This window comes from Pieris rapae, chromosome 10 (genome assembly GCF_905147795.1).
Source record: "Pieris rapae chromosome 10, ilPieRapa1.1, whole genome shotgun sequence".
Classification (NCBI taxonomy): Eukaryota; Metazoa; Arthropoda; class Insecta; order Lepidoptera; family Pieridae; genus Pieris; species Pieris rapae.
In genome coordinates this window covers 1,438,912-1,457,362 of record NC_059518.1, presented here as the reverse complement: position 1 = coordinate 1,457,362, position 18,451 = coordinate 1,438,912, and the positions used below count along the sequence as shown (strand labels likewise).

The window sequence follows — 18,451 nt, the reverse complement described above, 5'->3', positions numbered from 1 at the left end:
ATCTTAAACAAAATTTAATTAAAAGGTACTTAATTTATGTGTTGCATAGCTATTTGGCACTTTATCCATACATTGTGAAACAGGCCCTAAATGTTTAAAATTACCATTGGCGGTATCTACGAAAGTCAGTAATAAATTCACCAACTTTACACTAATTTAAACAACTCTAAAGAAATGCTTAACAAAATGACATTTTAATAGTTCATGATTTTTTTGACGGAATTAATATAAGAATCAACATTCAAGTAATAAACTAGTTTGTATAAAAGATCACTTACCAATTCGCATATGAACGGCGCAATAAGATGCAATGGCGATCAATGCAGTGACCTAGTTCCAGGTCAAACCCCGCGCGTCTTCACCCGGACCTCTCCTCCTATTCTACAGGTGAGGTAGGTTAAGGCTGCATTAATAAAACTATATAGTATACCAATAATATGCGACTTCATTGGTCATATGCCTATAATTGAATTTCATTTGCGTCCTTTATATGTATTGTATGGCTCAACATGTACCACGTAATATACAGCATGCACAATTAATGACGGTAACGCACTCGCGAGCCCTCTGTCATTGAGTGTCCATGGGCAATATAACTTACCGACGTAGGCTTCCTGCCTTTTTGTTCAATACATACATAAAACAAGTGCAATACTATAAACTTCTATATGAAAATATTGCTGTTATTTATACTTACGACCTAATAATAACACTTAGGATCTGTTTCACAATATCCGGATAATTCCAAATAAGATATTTATTACTTATTGGTAAGATAAACAGTATTTTTGCGTTTACGACTGTCAGATAGCGCTATTAGTCATCAAAGGCGAAGTATCTTATTTGGAACTTTATATTTCGAATAATTTATGTGTTGCATAGCTATTTGGTACTTTATCCATACATTGTGAAATAGGCCCTTAATATACAAAGCTGTTGTTTACTTCAAATCTATATGATTGGAAAACTGTATAAGTAGGAATCAAAACATTTTTCAATACTTAATCGAAACGCTGTGTACCAGTAGATTTTATTATCTACATGCGCACTTAGATGACGAAAAACTCGGTTCGGAGAACTATAAAACTATAGAAATCGGTTGATCAGTTTCTCGTCTTTGTAAAGAAAATAAAATAAATACAGAAAATCAAGACCACTATCCATAGACTAAAAATATGTAGAGTGACACTAGTAAACATAAAAGTTTAATAAGTGTGTCAAAAATAAGTTCATATTTATATCAAAAAAGTATTTATTAAGTACACACTTGGGAATTTATTTCTTAAAAGTAATATCGTCTAAATGTAGACCCTCGCGTTCGCGGCACTCATTTAATCAAACAATAAAATTAGGTACATACGACGAGAGGGCAGATGGAGTCAGTGACGGATGCCATTTCATGACGGATATTTTTTTCAATTACTTCCAGAAAAGTCGGCTAACTGGCGTAGACTTTAGATTTAAGATAACACTTTAGTTTTGAATTTCGTCCACGAAGTACTCGTCTAACATTTTCACATAACGCAAGCTAAAGAAAAGTAAACTTTATTTTAAGACATCTGTACAATATAACGTAGATGAATCGCGTTTAAAATAAAGGTAAATAAAAAAACAGATTATTAATATGTTTTTATTTCTTCCACCAAATAGCTATTTTTTTACGTACATATATTACATAATAATTAATTATAAGAGCTACTTAAAGATGAGTAGGGGATACTCGCCGTATTCTTATAATAATTGTTATATTGATAGGTATCACGCAAAAATATATTATTTATTTATTTATCCTTTATTGCCTTATACAAAAACACACATAACAAAAATAAAAAAAAAACAGTTACAAAAGATATAAGGCAAAGGGCGGCCTTATCGCTTACAAGCGATTTCTTCCAGGCAACCCTAATGAGAAACAACGTTAAAGAACAAAAAGGGTAGAGTACAAAAAATAAAAAACAATTAACAAAAGAAACAAAAAAACTTAAAACAAGCGTTACTATAAGTAACTAATTGAATATAAAACAAAATCAAAGAAAAAATAGTAATAATAAAAAATAAAAATAGTAATAATAAAAAATAATTATAGACAAAAATTTAAAAGCCAATAAAAAGGTTAACCTATAAAAATTAAAATATATAGGCAGAGCTACGGGACTCCGAAATATGGTCAAATTTACGAAGTCCAAAAATGAATCTGATGCAAACATTTTGTAAGCGCTCTATTATACTTATCAAGCTGCAACTCAGTTAAATTAGGATAACATACATCAGCATAATCAAAAATAGAAAGTAAAAGAGAGTGAGCAAGAGAAATTTTAGTTGAGATAGGCAAAAATTGCGTAACCTATTAAGCGCGTGAGAAGAAAAAATCCTCATGCTCAGTTCATTTATTTGGGGCTGCCAAGACAGCAACATTATTCTATAATTATTCAAGAATATTTCGTTTAGTATAATAACCTACAACAGTAATTCTGTATAATAAATTGTCGTGTAAGTTACTGGCGAAGAACAAAACCTATCAATTTGTTTCGGCGCCTTTTGACGTAATGGCGGCCATCTCAACATTATGAAAGCATTCAAGCAAGAATTTATCAGCCATTTTAAGTATTTGTTATTCCTAAATAGATTCAACAAGTAACAACTGGATTTGGGAAATATCAATTAAGATCAATCAGCTCAACCGGGACAATGCAATATAATTTATACTATATTATTTATTTATTTATACTTGTTACATTTGCGTTAAACACAAAACAAAATAAGTTGTTTTGATAAACTAGGAATTTTAACATTAATTATACATTATACAGAAGTAGTAACATGTGCATCTTGTAACACAATCGAGTGGGTAACCAATGAAACGTTCTTCGGAACTCCAAAATTACTCAAATTTATAAAGTCCAAATATGAATCTGATGAATATATTTTGTGCTCCAAATTATCATCGTGCAGTTCAATTACATCTGGATAACACATCGGCGTAATCGATTATACATATTTATGATAACTGTCGATAAGTGGCATAAAAGATATTATCATCTTAAAAATTAATATATTACTTAGTAACTGTTTATCATAATATATGTATGAGTCATAAACATTGGAAACACTTTTGATAAGCATTCATACACACTCCTTTTATATATTTATACTGGATTAGAGAGTTAGGCTGAAAAGATTCCTAAAGTAACTTATAAACAACATTAAGGGCGTGTTTCACAATATATAAAGTGCCAAATAGCTATGCCACACATAAATAATTTGAAAGATAAAAGTTCCGAATAAGATACTTCGCATTTCATAACGAATAGCGCTATCTGTCAGATGACAGTCGTGAAACGCAAAAATACTGTTTATCCTACAATTAAGTAATAAATAGCTTATTTGGAACTCATACGAATATTTACCTAGTTTGGAAACCAGTCTCCCAATACTGTCACAACTTTATTATTAATTATTTTTGTAAATGTTATATGGGAGAAAAATAAATAAATTATTATTAAAAATTATTATTATTATTACATTGTGAAACAGACCTTAAATCTACATAAATTAAGACTCATTAGTCTTTCCTATCAAATAATGAATTTCTTCACTATTCCTTCCTTTCATCACTTGGGTTTAAAAAAACATAATATATTTTTCTCTAATTATTGATTGTTTCGGCACCATGGTTGTGGATTATTATATCTCCCAGAAACCGGATACATATCAAGACATTTAAACCAACTTCAAAAATCATAGAATATTGTATTCCTGTGGAAAGATTATGCAATACGATTTTACAGTACTTAATGTTAATATTTCTAAAGTTCCGGAAAAATATAGTATCGCGATTGTATGACCCGTTGTTAAAAGGGATGTTAATTGGTAATATTATTGAGGCTAAGTTGACAAAACACACATTATCTAGTTGATAAAAGGGACTAGTTCCAGACAGACTACTTCTAATAAATTCCGCGCAATTTTAAAAAAAATAAGTTATGTCTTATGATTTGCTTTTATAAAGAGTACCGAGAGTTTTTTACGCCGGCTTTATCTACAGATTCACATTTAATCAAAGTCAAAAATAATTTATTCATATAGGTAACATAATGTACACTTATGAACGTCAAAAAAAAGAGAAATATATAATATATGAATCTAATTTTACATTTACTACCAGTTTTAATGAGGTGGAATAAGTGATACCTGTTCCATAATAAACATCTTTATTTATATAATGTATTAATATCAACCCTTATTACATTTATTTAAAAGGAATAACGTTAATTGAGAGGTCAAATCTGATTTCATGACCTTCACGAGTTCAATGACCCCAACGAATACCTTATACTTTAATAAAAAATATTTCCTTTACAGATCTATCACTAAATAATAAAATTACGCATTTTTATATATATTTTAATACAACATTTAAGAGTCACCGTCTTACAAGGGCGGTTTCATACTGTGTTTAATAACCAGCTAATAACGATGTCTGCTGGGATATATGTTTGGGTTTTGTACGTTTGGATTTGACTGTTGCACGGGATAACCTTGAGTGATGCTTCCAGGTTTTGCCTGCAAAATAACGTTATAGATAAAACATATCCACAGTTAATATATTAGTCAATATATTATCGTTGTGTTTGTGCGTATTGTGATCTATCAGTTAAATGTGCCTCATATTTTCCGTAGTTTGTTACAACATTAAGGGCTTGTTTCACAATGTCCGGATAAGTTCCAAATAAGCTATTTGTTACTTATTTGTAGGATAAACAGAATTTTTGTGTTTCACGACTGTCAGATAGCGCTATTTGTCATGAAATGCCAAGTATCTTATTCGGAACTTTTATCTTTCGAATAATTTATGTATTGCATAGCTATTTGGCACTTTATCCAAACAGGCCCTTAATTAACTGGCAAGTTAATGGTTAGGCCATTTTTACGAGAGTCATTATTTTACAGAAATAAAAACGGTAACAATTCGGAAAACACCATTAAAGTTGTTGTTTGCCGATACCATATTGACAGTTTGAAGAGTTTAAATTAAATTTAAATAAACAGTGAACAGTCAACAGGCTAGGCAAGTAATGAAACGTCATCGATCCAATCATTTGCCTAGCTGTTTCATCAACTGGCTGAACATCTTTCAGGCCGTTAGTTAAACGGCGCCTTTTAGTTAAAAGGCTAGACTGTTAATTGAACAGCTAATTTAGTTGGCTGCGACTTATATGCTTTAAAACTATGTTTAGTGAAATAAGATAATTTAATGTCTTTTGTATGAAAAATCGAGGGTTGTAATAAAATTTACCTGTATTGTGTTGTGTTGCGATTGATGTATGGCCAGATGACGGGACACGGGCGGTTGCGCATAAACTACTCCACTACTAACTGCCGGATGATGGGCTTCACTCAACCCTATTAATACTTGTGGAGCCTAAAAATATAATGGTAAGGTTATTCCCACGGCATGAAGCAGTACTGCTTTATATAAGGCAAGTATTCATTTAATATTTTATTTCGATTTGGCAGAGTTCTTGTCAGTTCTTCTTGCTCTACGCCCTTGAGTTGGGAACTGATAGTAAATGTAAATTTAAAATAAATCTAACATCGTTTTTGTTCACTTTCATAAGTGTACTTGGTTACCTATATGAATTAAGTTATTTTTTTAAAATAAATATTGTTTTTATGTATCTATTGATAAATTGGTTATAGTTGTAATCAAATAGGCGAGGCCAGCTGTTATAGGCCCGCAAACGATTCCATACGAAAAAAACACTTGGTCAGCCAATTTTCATTGTGAACTTATTAAAAACAGTATTTTTCATAACTTAAAGTCAGTTAAATTAAAAAAACACAGTCGCTTCTTTTAGGGTAAGATTTAAAGGCAGACAGCGGGAACCATACTGCTCACTTTTTTTAGATTTCTGTATCTGATATTTTGATATATTTTTTATCTTAAAAGGAAAGTAAAAAAAAATATCTTACACATTATAGTGAAAAAAGGTGGGTTATCAGCCTCTTGTGCCTGACACATGCCGGCGATTTCTAGGTCTTTCCATCCTTGTGTGTCTGTGCCCACGATTCTAACGGGTTTTTGGGGTTAAAGACGCATGCTCAAGCCTACACTGTTTTTCAGCGCTAAGGTGACAACCTCCACATTTACTTAATTTTCTAGTCACCACTAGGAAAAGATGGCTGAATAAATTGTCTCGTAGCCTACCTGCTGATCCTTCTTAGGCTCCGGATGTTGCTGCCCCTCCCTATTCTTCAGCATATCCATATAAAGCTGCGACTGGGGCGCCGGCGCATACATCAGATTCGAATGATGTGGGGTATGGGGCGTGTGTGGAGTGTGAGGAGTATGCGCATGATGAGCATACAGCAGAGGCGGTGGACGCTCAGTGACCACGCCCACAACGCTTGTCGGCATCGCGTAGTACCCCCCAGATGAAACACCGGAACCACTGACGTTTGACGCATATTGAGATGTTTCTATAGACCAAATGTTTTATGCTTATACGTAGATGATATTTGAGAAGTATAGACAATAAACGGATTTACGAAACATGAAATTTTTACAACAGGATTTTAATTAACTGGAAGGGCAGGACACACAATAAATACACACACATAATTGAGTAAATAAGCCAATAAACTAAGTTTTATATGTTATGAGTCATCAGACAGTCATCGTGACCAACAAATTCGTTACATACAAGCCATCATGATTTGCATTTCTAAAAAAATTATCAATATCGGCAAAACCAGTTATCTTCAATCGTACAAGGCGACATATCAGAGGAATATCATATCACGTAATTCTACGTGTAGATACGGTAAAAACAAACAAGTAAAAAACACCTTACGTAAAATTTTAAATGTACTATCTCTTTTCAACACAGCGTCATTATAATTTGAGTGAAAGATACGAAAGTTATTTTAGTTAAGTGCAGACTGATTTAGAACTAGATTTATGTAACGGGGGTAAACGGACAGGAGCATCACTTCATGGCCCACTATTGCGTTACCGGCCTTTTAAAAATTGTTACTGGCGCACTGATGTTGTTTAGCAATTATTAAGTTATATGACATTGTGTATAATGATTTAAACACAATGTTTTATCAAGAACTGTTTATGAATGTGGGTTGATGGGGTGGTTAGAATTCCATTTTAGTTTGGTTAAATGAAAGCACAACAATGATTGACTGTTAGTATAGTTAAATTATTATTAAAACCACAAAAAAATAGTTTTTCAATGAAAGTTTTCAAAATTAGGTCTAAAGTCCCACAAGAAAGGTGGATATTATTTATAGGATTATATTAAGAAAATTCTCGAGGCATATTAGATATTAGGTGCTACAAACGAAGGGTTACAAGAAGGGTACTATAGGTACTACAGGAAATGTAAGTTAATATAAATGATGAAAAAGATAACGAAAACACATGCACAAGCGTAATATGACACCTAGTGACAACTCACTGTTCCACAAAACCGCTCGAGCCATTTGGCGGCCCATTCGACCATCCTCAACTTCTGCAAAAGATTTTTTTAAACATATATACCTAATAATAGATGACTCGGTGAACTTCGTATCATCTACATATGCATCAGACCTAACTGCAGCTATGAAACAGGAAAATTTATCGACTTATTGACAATCAAATGATATTTCTTTACTTCTGGAGACATCAAAAGTTTCACAGCTACGAACAGTTTGTATTCAAAAATTTTCTTTTGTTTCTCAAAAGTTCAAATTTTCCCTTGCATTCCACTATTCCAAGATCAAAATTAGCCAAATCGGTCCAGCCAGTCTTGAGTTATCGAGGCAAACAAACATAAATATTTATGTATATAGAAATACATTCCTTTTCTCCTTTCAAAGCGAAACACTTCTATTCGCTGCGCTATGATCCTTCCGCGAAATATAATGAATATTAATTTACTTTAAATTGTATTTCTTGAGATTTTGCAAAACACAAATTAAAAAAAATCTGTATATGAAAAGAAAAAAACAGTTTTGGCGTAGATATTACGACCATTCCAGAACTATTTACTTATGCAGCAAATATTTCAATACAAATTCCAAACATCTTTCACTACCTTATTATCATTTTTTTTATAATATATTTAATATTGATTTGACTGAAGGAGCTATTCTCAGGAACTAGGAATATTACATAGTATACAGAAAGACATACAATCGAATCAACTTGTTAACAGACTTTGGAAGTCTTAAAAACAAGCATTTATTAAAATCAATTTAAATACTGAGCAAAACAAATTCGCAAGTTTTAAATTTCCACATCATTGTACTTACTATGATCGGAGTAGACTGTGTGCTGTTTCATAGCCGGCTGGTGTAACCGATGGGCATATAAGGCGTATGTGGGTGAGGGCGACCTCTGCCGCTTGACACCAGACTGTATAGGACCACGTACAATAGTTTGCTGTTGTGGAAACAATTTGTACTTTGAGTACGCTTTCTTGAACAAAGAGAAACAACCTTTGAACTCCGTGTTTGTAACTACCACAACACCGAGAAAGGGAAACCAGCTTTGAGAATTGGTATGAGTGGCTTTCAGTAAAAATAATATCTTGAAATATGAATTGAATAAAGCATCGTCCGGCTCGAAGGACCAATGTTTTGCTTGCTAGCCAATAAAGTGAAAAATATGTATTTACATTTTACCTGTGCATGTGCCAGTAAATCAATTCAAGATTTTCTTTTAAAAATGTTTCCTGATCAATTTTAAAGAAATCTTTTTCTGGTATTTTTATACTTCACAAAACTAGTTGGTATTTTTATTTTGTATATGTTTTAATTGTATTTTTTTTGCAACATTAATGTTTATCAACATTGTCATATATTTTAGATAACTGTTTTATCTTGTAACATATACCTTAGATATATTTTTATTGAATGATGTGGTAAACATAGTAATAGTAATAGTAGTAATAGCCTTTATTTCCAAAAAACTTTAAAATTAGGGGACAATAAAACGTCATTCACTTAAGTTTTGGTTTGTCCACCGTTGGACATAGGCCTCCTCCTTCCGGTTCCACTCGCGTCTGTCGCGGGCCAGGCGCGGCCAGGTAACCCCGGCGACTGCGATGATGTCATCTGCCCAGCGTCGGCGTGGGCGCCCCTGCGGCCGGCTCGTGCCGCGCGGGTACCAGTGCAGCACTCTCTCGCTCCATCTGTTGTCACTTGTTCTTGCTGTGTGCCCTGCCCAACGCCATTTCAGGCGGCACACCATTTTTGCCGCGTCTATTATTTTTGTTCTTTGTCGTATCGCTGTACTCTTTACCCTGTTTCTGAGACTTAAGCCTAACATACTTCTTTCGGCTGATCGTTGAAATATTTGAATTTTCTTTATTAATTCAACTGTGATAGGCCATGATTGGCAGCCGTACAACAGTGTAGGTGTCACAACTGAGTCCATCACTTTTTTCTTCAGTGATAGACTCATTTGTGACTTAAAAATATGCTTGTGTGACCAATATGAAATCCAGGCTTTTTTAATTCTTCTCTCTACCTCCTCTATATAATGGCTTTTAAACGAAATATTTTGGCCAAGGTAGACATACTGGTCGACGTATTCTATATTTCTATTGTTGACGGTTATACTATATTTTATGCCATTTGTCATTATACATGTTTTTTCAGGGTTCATTTCCAGCCCACACTCTTTACTTATGTCTTCTAGGGTACGCAGCATGTATTGTAAGTCTTCATGCCTTTCAGTTATTAGAACAATATCATCTGCGAATCGAAGATGGCTTAAATTTTCGCCATTGATATTTACTCCTAACCCTGACCAATCCAGCTTTCTGAAGATAAATTCCAGAAGTGCGATGAATAAGTTTGGCGACACGGGATCGCCCTGCCGAACACCCCTTTTCAGTGGAAACATGTTACCTTTCTTCTCCAACTTCACTGTGGCTTTACTTCTTTGGTATATCTTTTCTAATAAGTTAACATATTTATTTTGTATTCCTTGTTCTCGTAAAGCTAACCAGAGTTTGTTATGTAAGATTGTGTCAAAGGCTTTGGAGTAGTCCACATAGGCTATATATACTGTCTTTTTGTACTCCATGTATTTTTCAATGACTTGTCTAAGTGTGAATATATGATCTAGAGTTGAGTATTTACTTCTAAAACCAGCTTGCTCTCTTGGTTGTTGGAACTCTAGCTCCATCTTCATTCTGGTAAGGATGATATTTGTAAAAAGTTTGTAAGTGGATTGCAATAAACTTATAGGTCGGTAGTTATTGATGTTCATTGGGTCTCCCTTTTTATATAGTAATGTTATTACAGATGTTTCCCACTGTTTAGGTATTTTTTCTTGTTTTAAAATTTCATTGAGTAGTTCCGTGAGAGGTGATGTTAAAGGTTCTACTATTGCTTTAAGTATATCATTAGTTATGTAATCATCTCCAGGGCTTTTTGCAGATTTAAGTTTCATAATGGCATGCCTGATTTCACTTTCCAGTAGCAAAGGGGTTTCTTCATTTTTATAACTTTCTAATATACCATTATTGCTAATATCTAGTGGTTGATTTTGCAAACTGTACAGTTCTTTGTAGAAATTAGTGGCTATATTTAGTATATTATCTCTGTTTGTTATTGTTGCGTTTGTACGACTTTTTAGTGTTTGTACCCATTGTTTCGTATTATTTATGCGTTTGTTTCCTCGTTTAACTGATAGATTTTTATCTATTTCTTCTTCTAATATTTTGAGTTGATAATATTCTTTATTTCTTTTTATATTTTTTCTAATTTTTCCATACAGATGCTTAAGACGCTTCTTTTCACTTTCTGATTTGGTAGGTTTATTTTTTAGTTCAGTTCTTTCACTTATCATATCTCTTATTTTTTCAGTTATAATATAGTTATTTCTCTTTATCCCTGGTATTGTTGGTAACTTTTCGACACTGGTTTTAATTTGATGTATAATATTATTATATTGTTCTTGTATATTCTTAGATTTTTCAATGTGTTGAACCGAAAAAATATTCTTAAGTGTTTCTTGTTCTAGTGGGTTCAGTCCTGATTGTCTGCCTTTAAAGTGTTTTCTACTTTTAATTTTTGCTGAAATTTTCACTGTTGCGCGAACCATACGGTGGTCTGTTGGGTGGGTGGTATTAATTATATCTATATTTTCGACGGTATGATGATAGGGTCTTTTAATAATAAAAAAGTCTATTTCATTTGCGGTTCGAGTATCTGGTGATAACCATGTCCATTTATTTTTGGTGTTTTTCTTGAAATAAGAGTTCACAATAAACAGTTGTTTTTCTAAACAAAAGTCAATAAGTCGTTTGCCTCGCTCGCTTCTCTTACCGTGTCCCCATAAACCCATAACCAACTTTTCATCTGGAGTGGCTCGGCCTATTTGTGCGTTAAAATCTCCAAGCACAATTGTGTATGGCAGAGAATTTACTAGTGCATTATTTAAGCTATCATAAAAAATATCTATGTCTTCTTGGCTTGACTTCGCTGTGGGGGCATAGACTTGAATTATGTTAATCTTATAATTATTAAAGGACATTTCAAGTTTTGCTACTCTGTCTGATAGAACCTCGAAATCTACAATATTTGATTTCAACTCCTTTTTAACCATAAATCCTACACCATTTCTTCCACTTTTCTTTCCGGTGTATAAAAAGATGTAGTCTTCGTATTCAATAATGTGTGTTCCCTCTTTTCTTATATCAGAGAGACCAAGAATATCCCACTTTATGGTTTGCAGAGCATGTTCTAGTTCCTCTTGACGGCCGTTGCCTACGAGCGACCTTACATTCATTGTACAAATTCGTGTGCCTTGAATAAGGCGAGAGTGTTTTTCTATTTTTTGGGTGGAGGGTGGTGGTCTACTGCCCCCACGGGGACCAGCCGTATTGGGGGAGATTGTTCTTATTATTTTATTTGTTTTCTGGGTACCAACACATGGTTGCTATGATCTTTTATCAGAGGAAGTAGGTTTAGAAAGAGAGTTCGATCTGGCCCTCATCATGTCAAAAGCATTTGTTCGGTTAGTTTTAGACGAAAGAAGTGCCTGTTGTTTTTTTGGTTGAGCCATATGTTCAGTTTGTGGAGAAGCTGATAGTTCTCTCTTCCTTTTGTCTGTGTTAGAAACATTTTCCTTGACTATAAGTTGGTCGTATTTTAAATATGCAATCTTGCCATTCTTTAGTTCTTCTATTAATTTTAATTTCAATAATTTTCTTTTTTCTAACACTTCTTTGGAAAAGTCTTCAGAAATAAACAATTGCTTGAACTTTCTCTTATTTTTTAAGATTTCCTGTTTCTTCCAACTATAAACGAAGGATATTAAAATGGGCCTTGGTTTTCCTTCCTGTTTCGTCGGTTTTCCGATACGGTATATTTTATTTACCTCTGTTTTTTCGAGTGTTATATTTAAATCCGCCAGACATTGCCTTTGGACATTCTGCAATAACTCGGTACTACTACATTCCTCTTCTTTCAAGTTAAAAATGACTAAATTGTTTTCCTTTTTTTCTCTTCTTAAATATTCGACTTCGTTTTCTAAGGTTGCGACTTTTAATTTTAGGTTTTCATTTTCTGCTAAGATAGGTTTTAATTTCTCATCAATTCTATTTATTATTTTGTTAGTTAACGATTCTTCCAATTTTGTATTTTGTTCCTTCATTTCAATTCTCATTTTCTCAAACAACAATTGAAATTGGTCTTCCATTGTTGTTTAGTGGTAAAAATAATAAAATAAAATAAAATAAAAGTAAACGTCGTTTCGTAGGTATGAAAGCGGCAGGATTCGATCCGGAAGCCTCAATGTGTTCGATGTTCCCAACGACTCGTCGCAAGTGCCAATCGACTAATTACTTAACTCGCAAATAAATCGTATATAACACATATGATATTGTGATTTATTTAAAACAGTGCTTAGGATTTTAGATTAAAGTACTTGATTTGCACAAGACACTCTTAAAAGTCACTTCACTACACTTCGTCAGTTTTTTGCAGCATTTGTAATTTTTAACCATAACCGAACGAGAAATATCCAACGCGGTATGGCGGATAGCAAATTGTTTGATCACGGCTAACTAAACACTATTTAATGCACTGTAATAATTGTTCACATTTGCTGTGTAAAAATGTTGCTTAAAATATCATAGTTCCCGTTTTTTTAACCTTTTTTACGCACCGATTCTATTTTAATTTTAAATAAATATACAGAGCTAATGTTAACTGTGCCGCGGTACCCTCATTATCTCTGGTAAACATAAATAAATAAATAAACTCGGATCACTTAGCCGTACAGTAACCTACCCTACAGTACAGTTACCTAGTACCCTAGTTAACATTCAAGTTGTGTGCACCAAAAGCAACCCAATCTTAAGTCGACAATATTTATGCGATTCATTGTCGATATAGATATAGATTTGTGTTATAAAATTATCGAAAACAAATCTATATTGTGATTATAAGTACTTGTGTAATTAGTAAGTCCTTGGTTTTATAAAAAACAAAATTATCACGAATGCGCAGACACACCCACCAATGAAAACAACAATTATTAACTTCGGGAAAAACTGAAATGCATTAAAAATTTAAAAAAAATCGCTGAAATAACTAGCTTTATATGTATGATGTTTCTTCTAGCTCATCATCAACTGTCTGTTAAAGTCAGCTGAAACATGACACGGAAAACAATCTGAGCGCCATGGTCAGCAAGGAAACAGCTGGAGAGGACTGTTTCCAACGGTTTCTGTACAGCGTCTCTCTCATCAGTACATGTACAGTTTTGAGAACGATGAGTCTTTAACTCGATTGGCCCATTTGGTAGGTTAATAACCATCTTTGTTTCTCATCGCCTCTGCTCTATGGCCGAAATACGAGATGATTCGTTGTCGTAATATGGCGAGTCCGTATGCGGAGTTGGATCAAGATGTATCAATCGCAAGTTTTGGAGATTCTTTGGACGAAGAGATGTAGCATAGCATTAATCTTTATAATCTTCTTGTATATTTTTGAAAATTACGGTGACCATTCATACCAATTCCAACTATACATAGACATCGACAAACAAATATAATGTTCATAGTAAAATAAAAACAATAAAAGCAGTTTAACATCAAGACAATATAAATTTGATACCTTTAACTCCTTCACACAAAAATGTTGAACTGTAAACTTATTAAACAATATATAGATTTTTATATAATCAAATTCAAATTTGGAATTCGTTTGTTCGCTTAAACTAATAGTAACTATTTTTAAATATGATTATTCAAATGAACAGGTTCTACTTTCAAAAAAAATCAATATTGTATATTAACTGGGCCCATAGAAACAAATTCCTTCTATTGCTTATGGCATGACGTCATTGAAGATCTCTTTATAAGAATAGTAAACCCTAAACATTTTATATTGAAACGTAAAATACCTTATTAAGCATATGAGAATTGAGATGAGGTGGTCGGCCTTGAGGCGGTGGCTCCCCTTGACCCTGAGACGATGGCATTGGAAACATCGGCATTTGTATATTACCCATTGGCATTTTCATTGGTTGCATTTCACTGAAAAAGTATATAAATAGATTTTCTAATATAACATTATTTTATAACGCAACTAGCAATGTCCTACGGTTCCAATCGCGTTGATATATACGACTAAAGATATCAAATCAAATCAAAATATCTTTATTCATATAGGTAAACTTGTACACTTATGAACGTCAAGAAAAACAAATTAAATTAATCGTAAATTTACATTTACAACCAGTTCGCAAGTCAAGGGCGTAGAGCGGGTAGGAAGAACTGGCAAGAAACTTTCCGCCACTCTTTTCAATCGCCAAGTTTTTAATACAAATTGTTTGAACTGGAGCAAATCAATCCCAAGGATTAGGATCATTTAAGTATTCGTCACATTTATAAAAGGCTTTATTAATTAATTTACTTTTAACAATAATTTTGTTATCGTAACAGTTTTATTTTACCTAGTTTCCTAAGTTTTTCATGACTTTTTTTTTTAATTATTAGATACACACATCCATAATCAATATACAGATTTTACTTTACAATAAGTTTTATCTAATACATTTTAAATTCGTAACATGATAAGTAAAACGTTTTATTTTTTTGTGGGAATCCTCGAAAATGCATTTTGTTTTCAAGCATAGACAATATGTGGGTAACATGTGTAAAAAAAATAATTACTGTTGAAGTAATCAAAGAAATAAGAAAATCAAAGACCCCTCTCTCCCCCATAGTGCTTACGTAATACTTGAAGTTTGAACGGCCCCTTAGAGTTTAGACCAACCAACGTATAATGTCGAACATTAGTAAATTTAAAATTACTTTATAGATATTGAAAAATTATTGATTTCAAGTAGATGATTAAATATTTTTTCTAATCAGTTCAGGAGATTTTTAGCTTACTTATTTTATATATTGTTAAAAGTAAAAACAAAAATTCAAAATGCAGAAATTTCTTCTATAATATTATAGAAGAGATTTATGTATTTGTTAAACATCTGTGTCTTAGAACTTGCCTATACACAATTTGACGTAGTTTAGTTTTGTGGCAGGAAAATAATTTTAAGTTATGGAGTTCCGACTCGGGATAGCCCAACAAATAATTGCCAACATAAAAATGGGTTTTTTGTTCTATCATCAATCCACAGCGCATGCAGATTTTTAAGGACATTTTTCACACCTTGTTATAGTTTTCTTAGAAATTTATTTATTGAAAATAAAATAAGCCAGCCTATGTCAGTCAGTTAAGATTTCTAATTCAGTCCAGTAGTTTTTGTGTGAAAACATTACAAACATACATACAAAAAAGTTTCCTCTTTATAATATAAGTGTACATATAAGAATATATTAAAACTTGTCTGAATGATTATCCTTTTTTACATTTATATCATAAATCAAGATTTGTTTTTCATCTAGATAACCTAGTAAGAAAGCTTATATACATGACGGAAGAAAACTATCACATAAGACATTACATATAAAATATCTGTAATAATTAATATTATAATGTTATAGAAAAGAAACAACTTTACATCTCCTTTACTCACTTTGCTTCCTTCTGTTGCTGTCGCTTTCTAACCTCATCCTCATTCAGTACTCGCTTCAACTGCATGAACAGTTGTTGTTTCTCTTTTTCTAGTTGTTTTAACTTTTGTTCAAGTTGTTCGATTTGCTCCTTTGTTTCCTCTAAAAATCAAAAATGTAATTGTAGTCATTGGTTTGACTTCGCAATTTTATTTACTATCTTATATATAAAATTCTTGTGTCACGGGGTTAGTAACCGAACTCCTCCGAAACGGCTCGACCGATTCTCATGAAATTTTGTGTGCGTATTGGGTAGGTCTGAGAATCGAACAACATCTACTTTTCATCCCCCTAAATGTTAAGGGTGGTCCATCCCTAAATTTTTTTATTTATTTTTTAGACAAAATTTTTCGTTTTTATTTTTTTACGATACACCATACAAAAATACATACACCCCTCTACAATCATCCCTTATGTTTTTTTTGTTAATTATAAACTTAAATTTTTTGGCACAAAAACATGGCAAAACAACATTTGCCGGATCAGCTAGTTATGTATATAATAATACTGCATGTGCAGATTTATTAAGAAATATTTGGCATCATATCACCAAATGATGTGACCTGAGTGATGTAATCAATGATAGATTGGTAAAACACAAAGGGAATGTATATGTATAGGCCTATTTTAGTGCAAATATAATTAAAAGTGAAATGGCTTTATACACAATTACATAATCTAACAACATAACTGGCTACTGGCACAACTCATAATGATATAGCCATGGTGAAGCAGTCATTGAATTGTGCATCACACTATTATTCAAGTTTATAATTTACATAGAACACATTATTTATTTATTTTATTGAAAAGGGGAACAGAAAAAAACAACAAAAGCAAGATAAATACATAATAGTTAAGATATTTTTTGAGAAATGTTTATTAAATTGGCCAATCAAAGATATAATTTTTATTTGAAAAATTACAAAATATTATTAAAAAAGAATAGTTGGTATAGAGTACCCATATTTATAACAGTTAAAAATTTACAAACATAACATTTATTATAACTTACTGAGATGCCCTTTATCCTGTATGTTATTAAAGGTAATAATAGAAAACGCCTCTATATGGTGCAAGTGTTGTCAAATCTTAGTGTCATTAAATAATGACAATTGAAAAAAAAAACTGTTAAAATCTTAAATATTGACTGAAATGTATGCATAAATTTTATTAAATTTAGAAGTAAAATACTACATACCATGTAGTGAAAATATTAAGTATTTATAAAGAATATTATATTTAAACCTAGTACTTTAATAGTTGAACTATATGATAAAACCAAGTAAGATACAAGATTGGAAGTAAGTTTTTAACATCTGAAAAAATTAAATTGTTCTTATGACTGCTTCCTGACTATTACTTACCAAGTGTCATAACATCTTGTCGTTCTCTAGCCTCCCGCTCTTTCCTAAGTCTCTCCTCCTCCACTTCGGCTTCATATTCTGATAATAGTAAATAAAAAATTGTATAATACTAACCACTACCTGCAGCTTCAGAAAAATATAATAATATTTATTACTTAAAATTAAAGCAGTTTACAGACTCATGTTGAAAAACAAGTTTCATTTAATATCATTGAAATAAACTAGGCATCAATAGCTTAAAATAAGAACCTTCTTTTTTTCTTTGTCTCTCTCGTATAATGTAGCGTTTGAGAGCATTCCACATCTTCTGATCGCCCTCATTTTGTTCTTCAGCAGTTGTTGAAGTAACTGCTGGCATTTTCAAGGACGTAGTCTCCAGGACTGGAGTTATTTTGAATTAGTATGTAAAAATATTCTTTAATTAAACAACACTAAAAGTTAGCGCAGATATTTTCTGTCAAATTGGAGGTTTACAACAAGCTAACAGTATTTTTATTTTTGCTCATCGCAAATGATAAGTTTAATAACAATTTCCAATATATTGCATAGACTACCACAGATTACTAACTATATAATGGGCTACATTAAAATTTACATTCTACAGGTAAATGAGTCTGTAGGAAAACAATGCAAATGCCACAGACTTCAATACATCAATATATTTTATGTGTATTTTTAATATTTTTTTAACACCTCGATACATTAAGAAACCCCGTCAGCTATTAAAAAAAACATCTAAACGACATATTATAATAAATCTTCAAAAAAAAATAAAGACATGTTAATAATAATTTTATTCTGGATAAAAACAACTTGTATTAAATATTGTGCATATAATTGTCAGAATAGTTAAATATAAAACTTATGATTAATTAATAACATAAAATATCCTAAATATCCTAATTAATACTTAAATACATACTACTGACATCATAACATAAACTTATAGCACATCGATTTGAATATAATATATATACTTCTAGACCTATA

At 32.1% G+C, this 18,451-nt stretch overlaps 1 protein-coding gene across 2 annotated transcripts; it reads right to left on the bottom strand.

Annotated features, from left to right (window-relative positions):
* Positions 1-4,194: 4,194 nt before the first annotated feature.
* On the bottom strand, positions 4,195-18,023 carry LOC110998128 (MADS-box MEF2 type transcription factor MIG1). 2 transcript variants are annotated; one of them, XM_022266593.2, is made up of 9 exons: positions 17,711-18,023; positions 17,462-17,539; positions 16,058-16,196; positions 14,420-14,552; positions 8,308-8,473; positions 7,470-7,523; positions 6,209-6,480; positions 5,297-5,422; positions 4,195-4,563 (listed from the first exon to the last, which is right to left on the bottom strand). In XM_022266593.2, the coding sequence occupies exons 1-9, from the start codon at positions 17,817-17,819 to the stop codon at positions 4,468-4,470; spliced, it is 1,173 nt and encodes a 390-aa protein (XP_022122285.1). In that variant the 5' UTR covers positions 17,820-18,023; the 3' UTR covers positions 4,195-4,467. The 2 variants fall into 2 exon arrangements, with proteins under 2 accessions (XP_022122285.1, XP_022122294.1); XM_022266602.2 differs by having other exon boundaries at positions 8,308-8,437; positions 17,711-18,022.
* Positions 18,024-18,451: the final 428 nt, after the last annotated feature.

Bases quoted from the DNA above. Each gene is read 5' to 3' on its own strand.
- LOC110998128 (XM_022266593.2), bottom strand. From the start codon at position 17,819: ATGCCAGCAGTTACTTCAACAACTGCTGAAGAACAAAATGAGGGCGAT. The intron at 8,474-14,419 runs GTATTTTACGTT...TCTTTGTTCAAG, and splicing joins ATTCTCATATGCTTAATAAG to AAAGCGTACTCAAAGTACAA. The intron at 7,524-8,307 runs GTAAGTACAATG...AATCTTTTGCAG, and splicing joins CACAGTCTACTCCGATCATA to AAGTTGAGGATGGTCGAATG.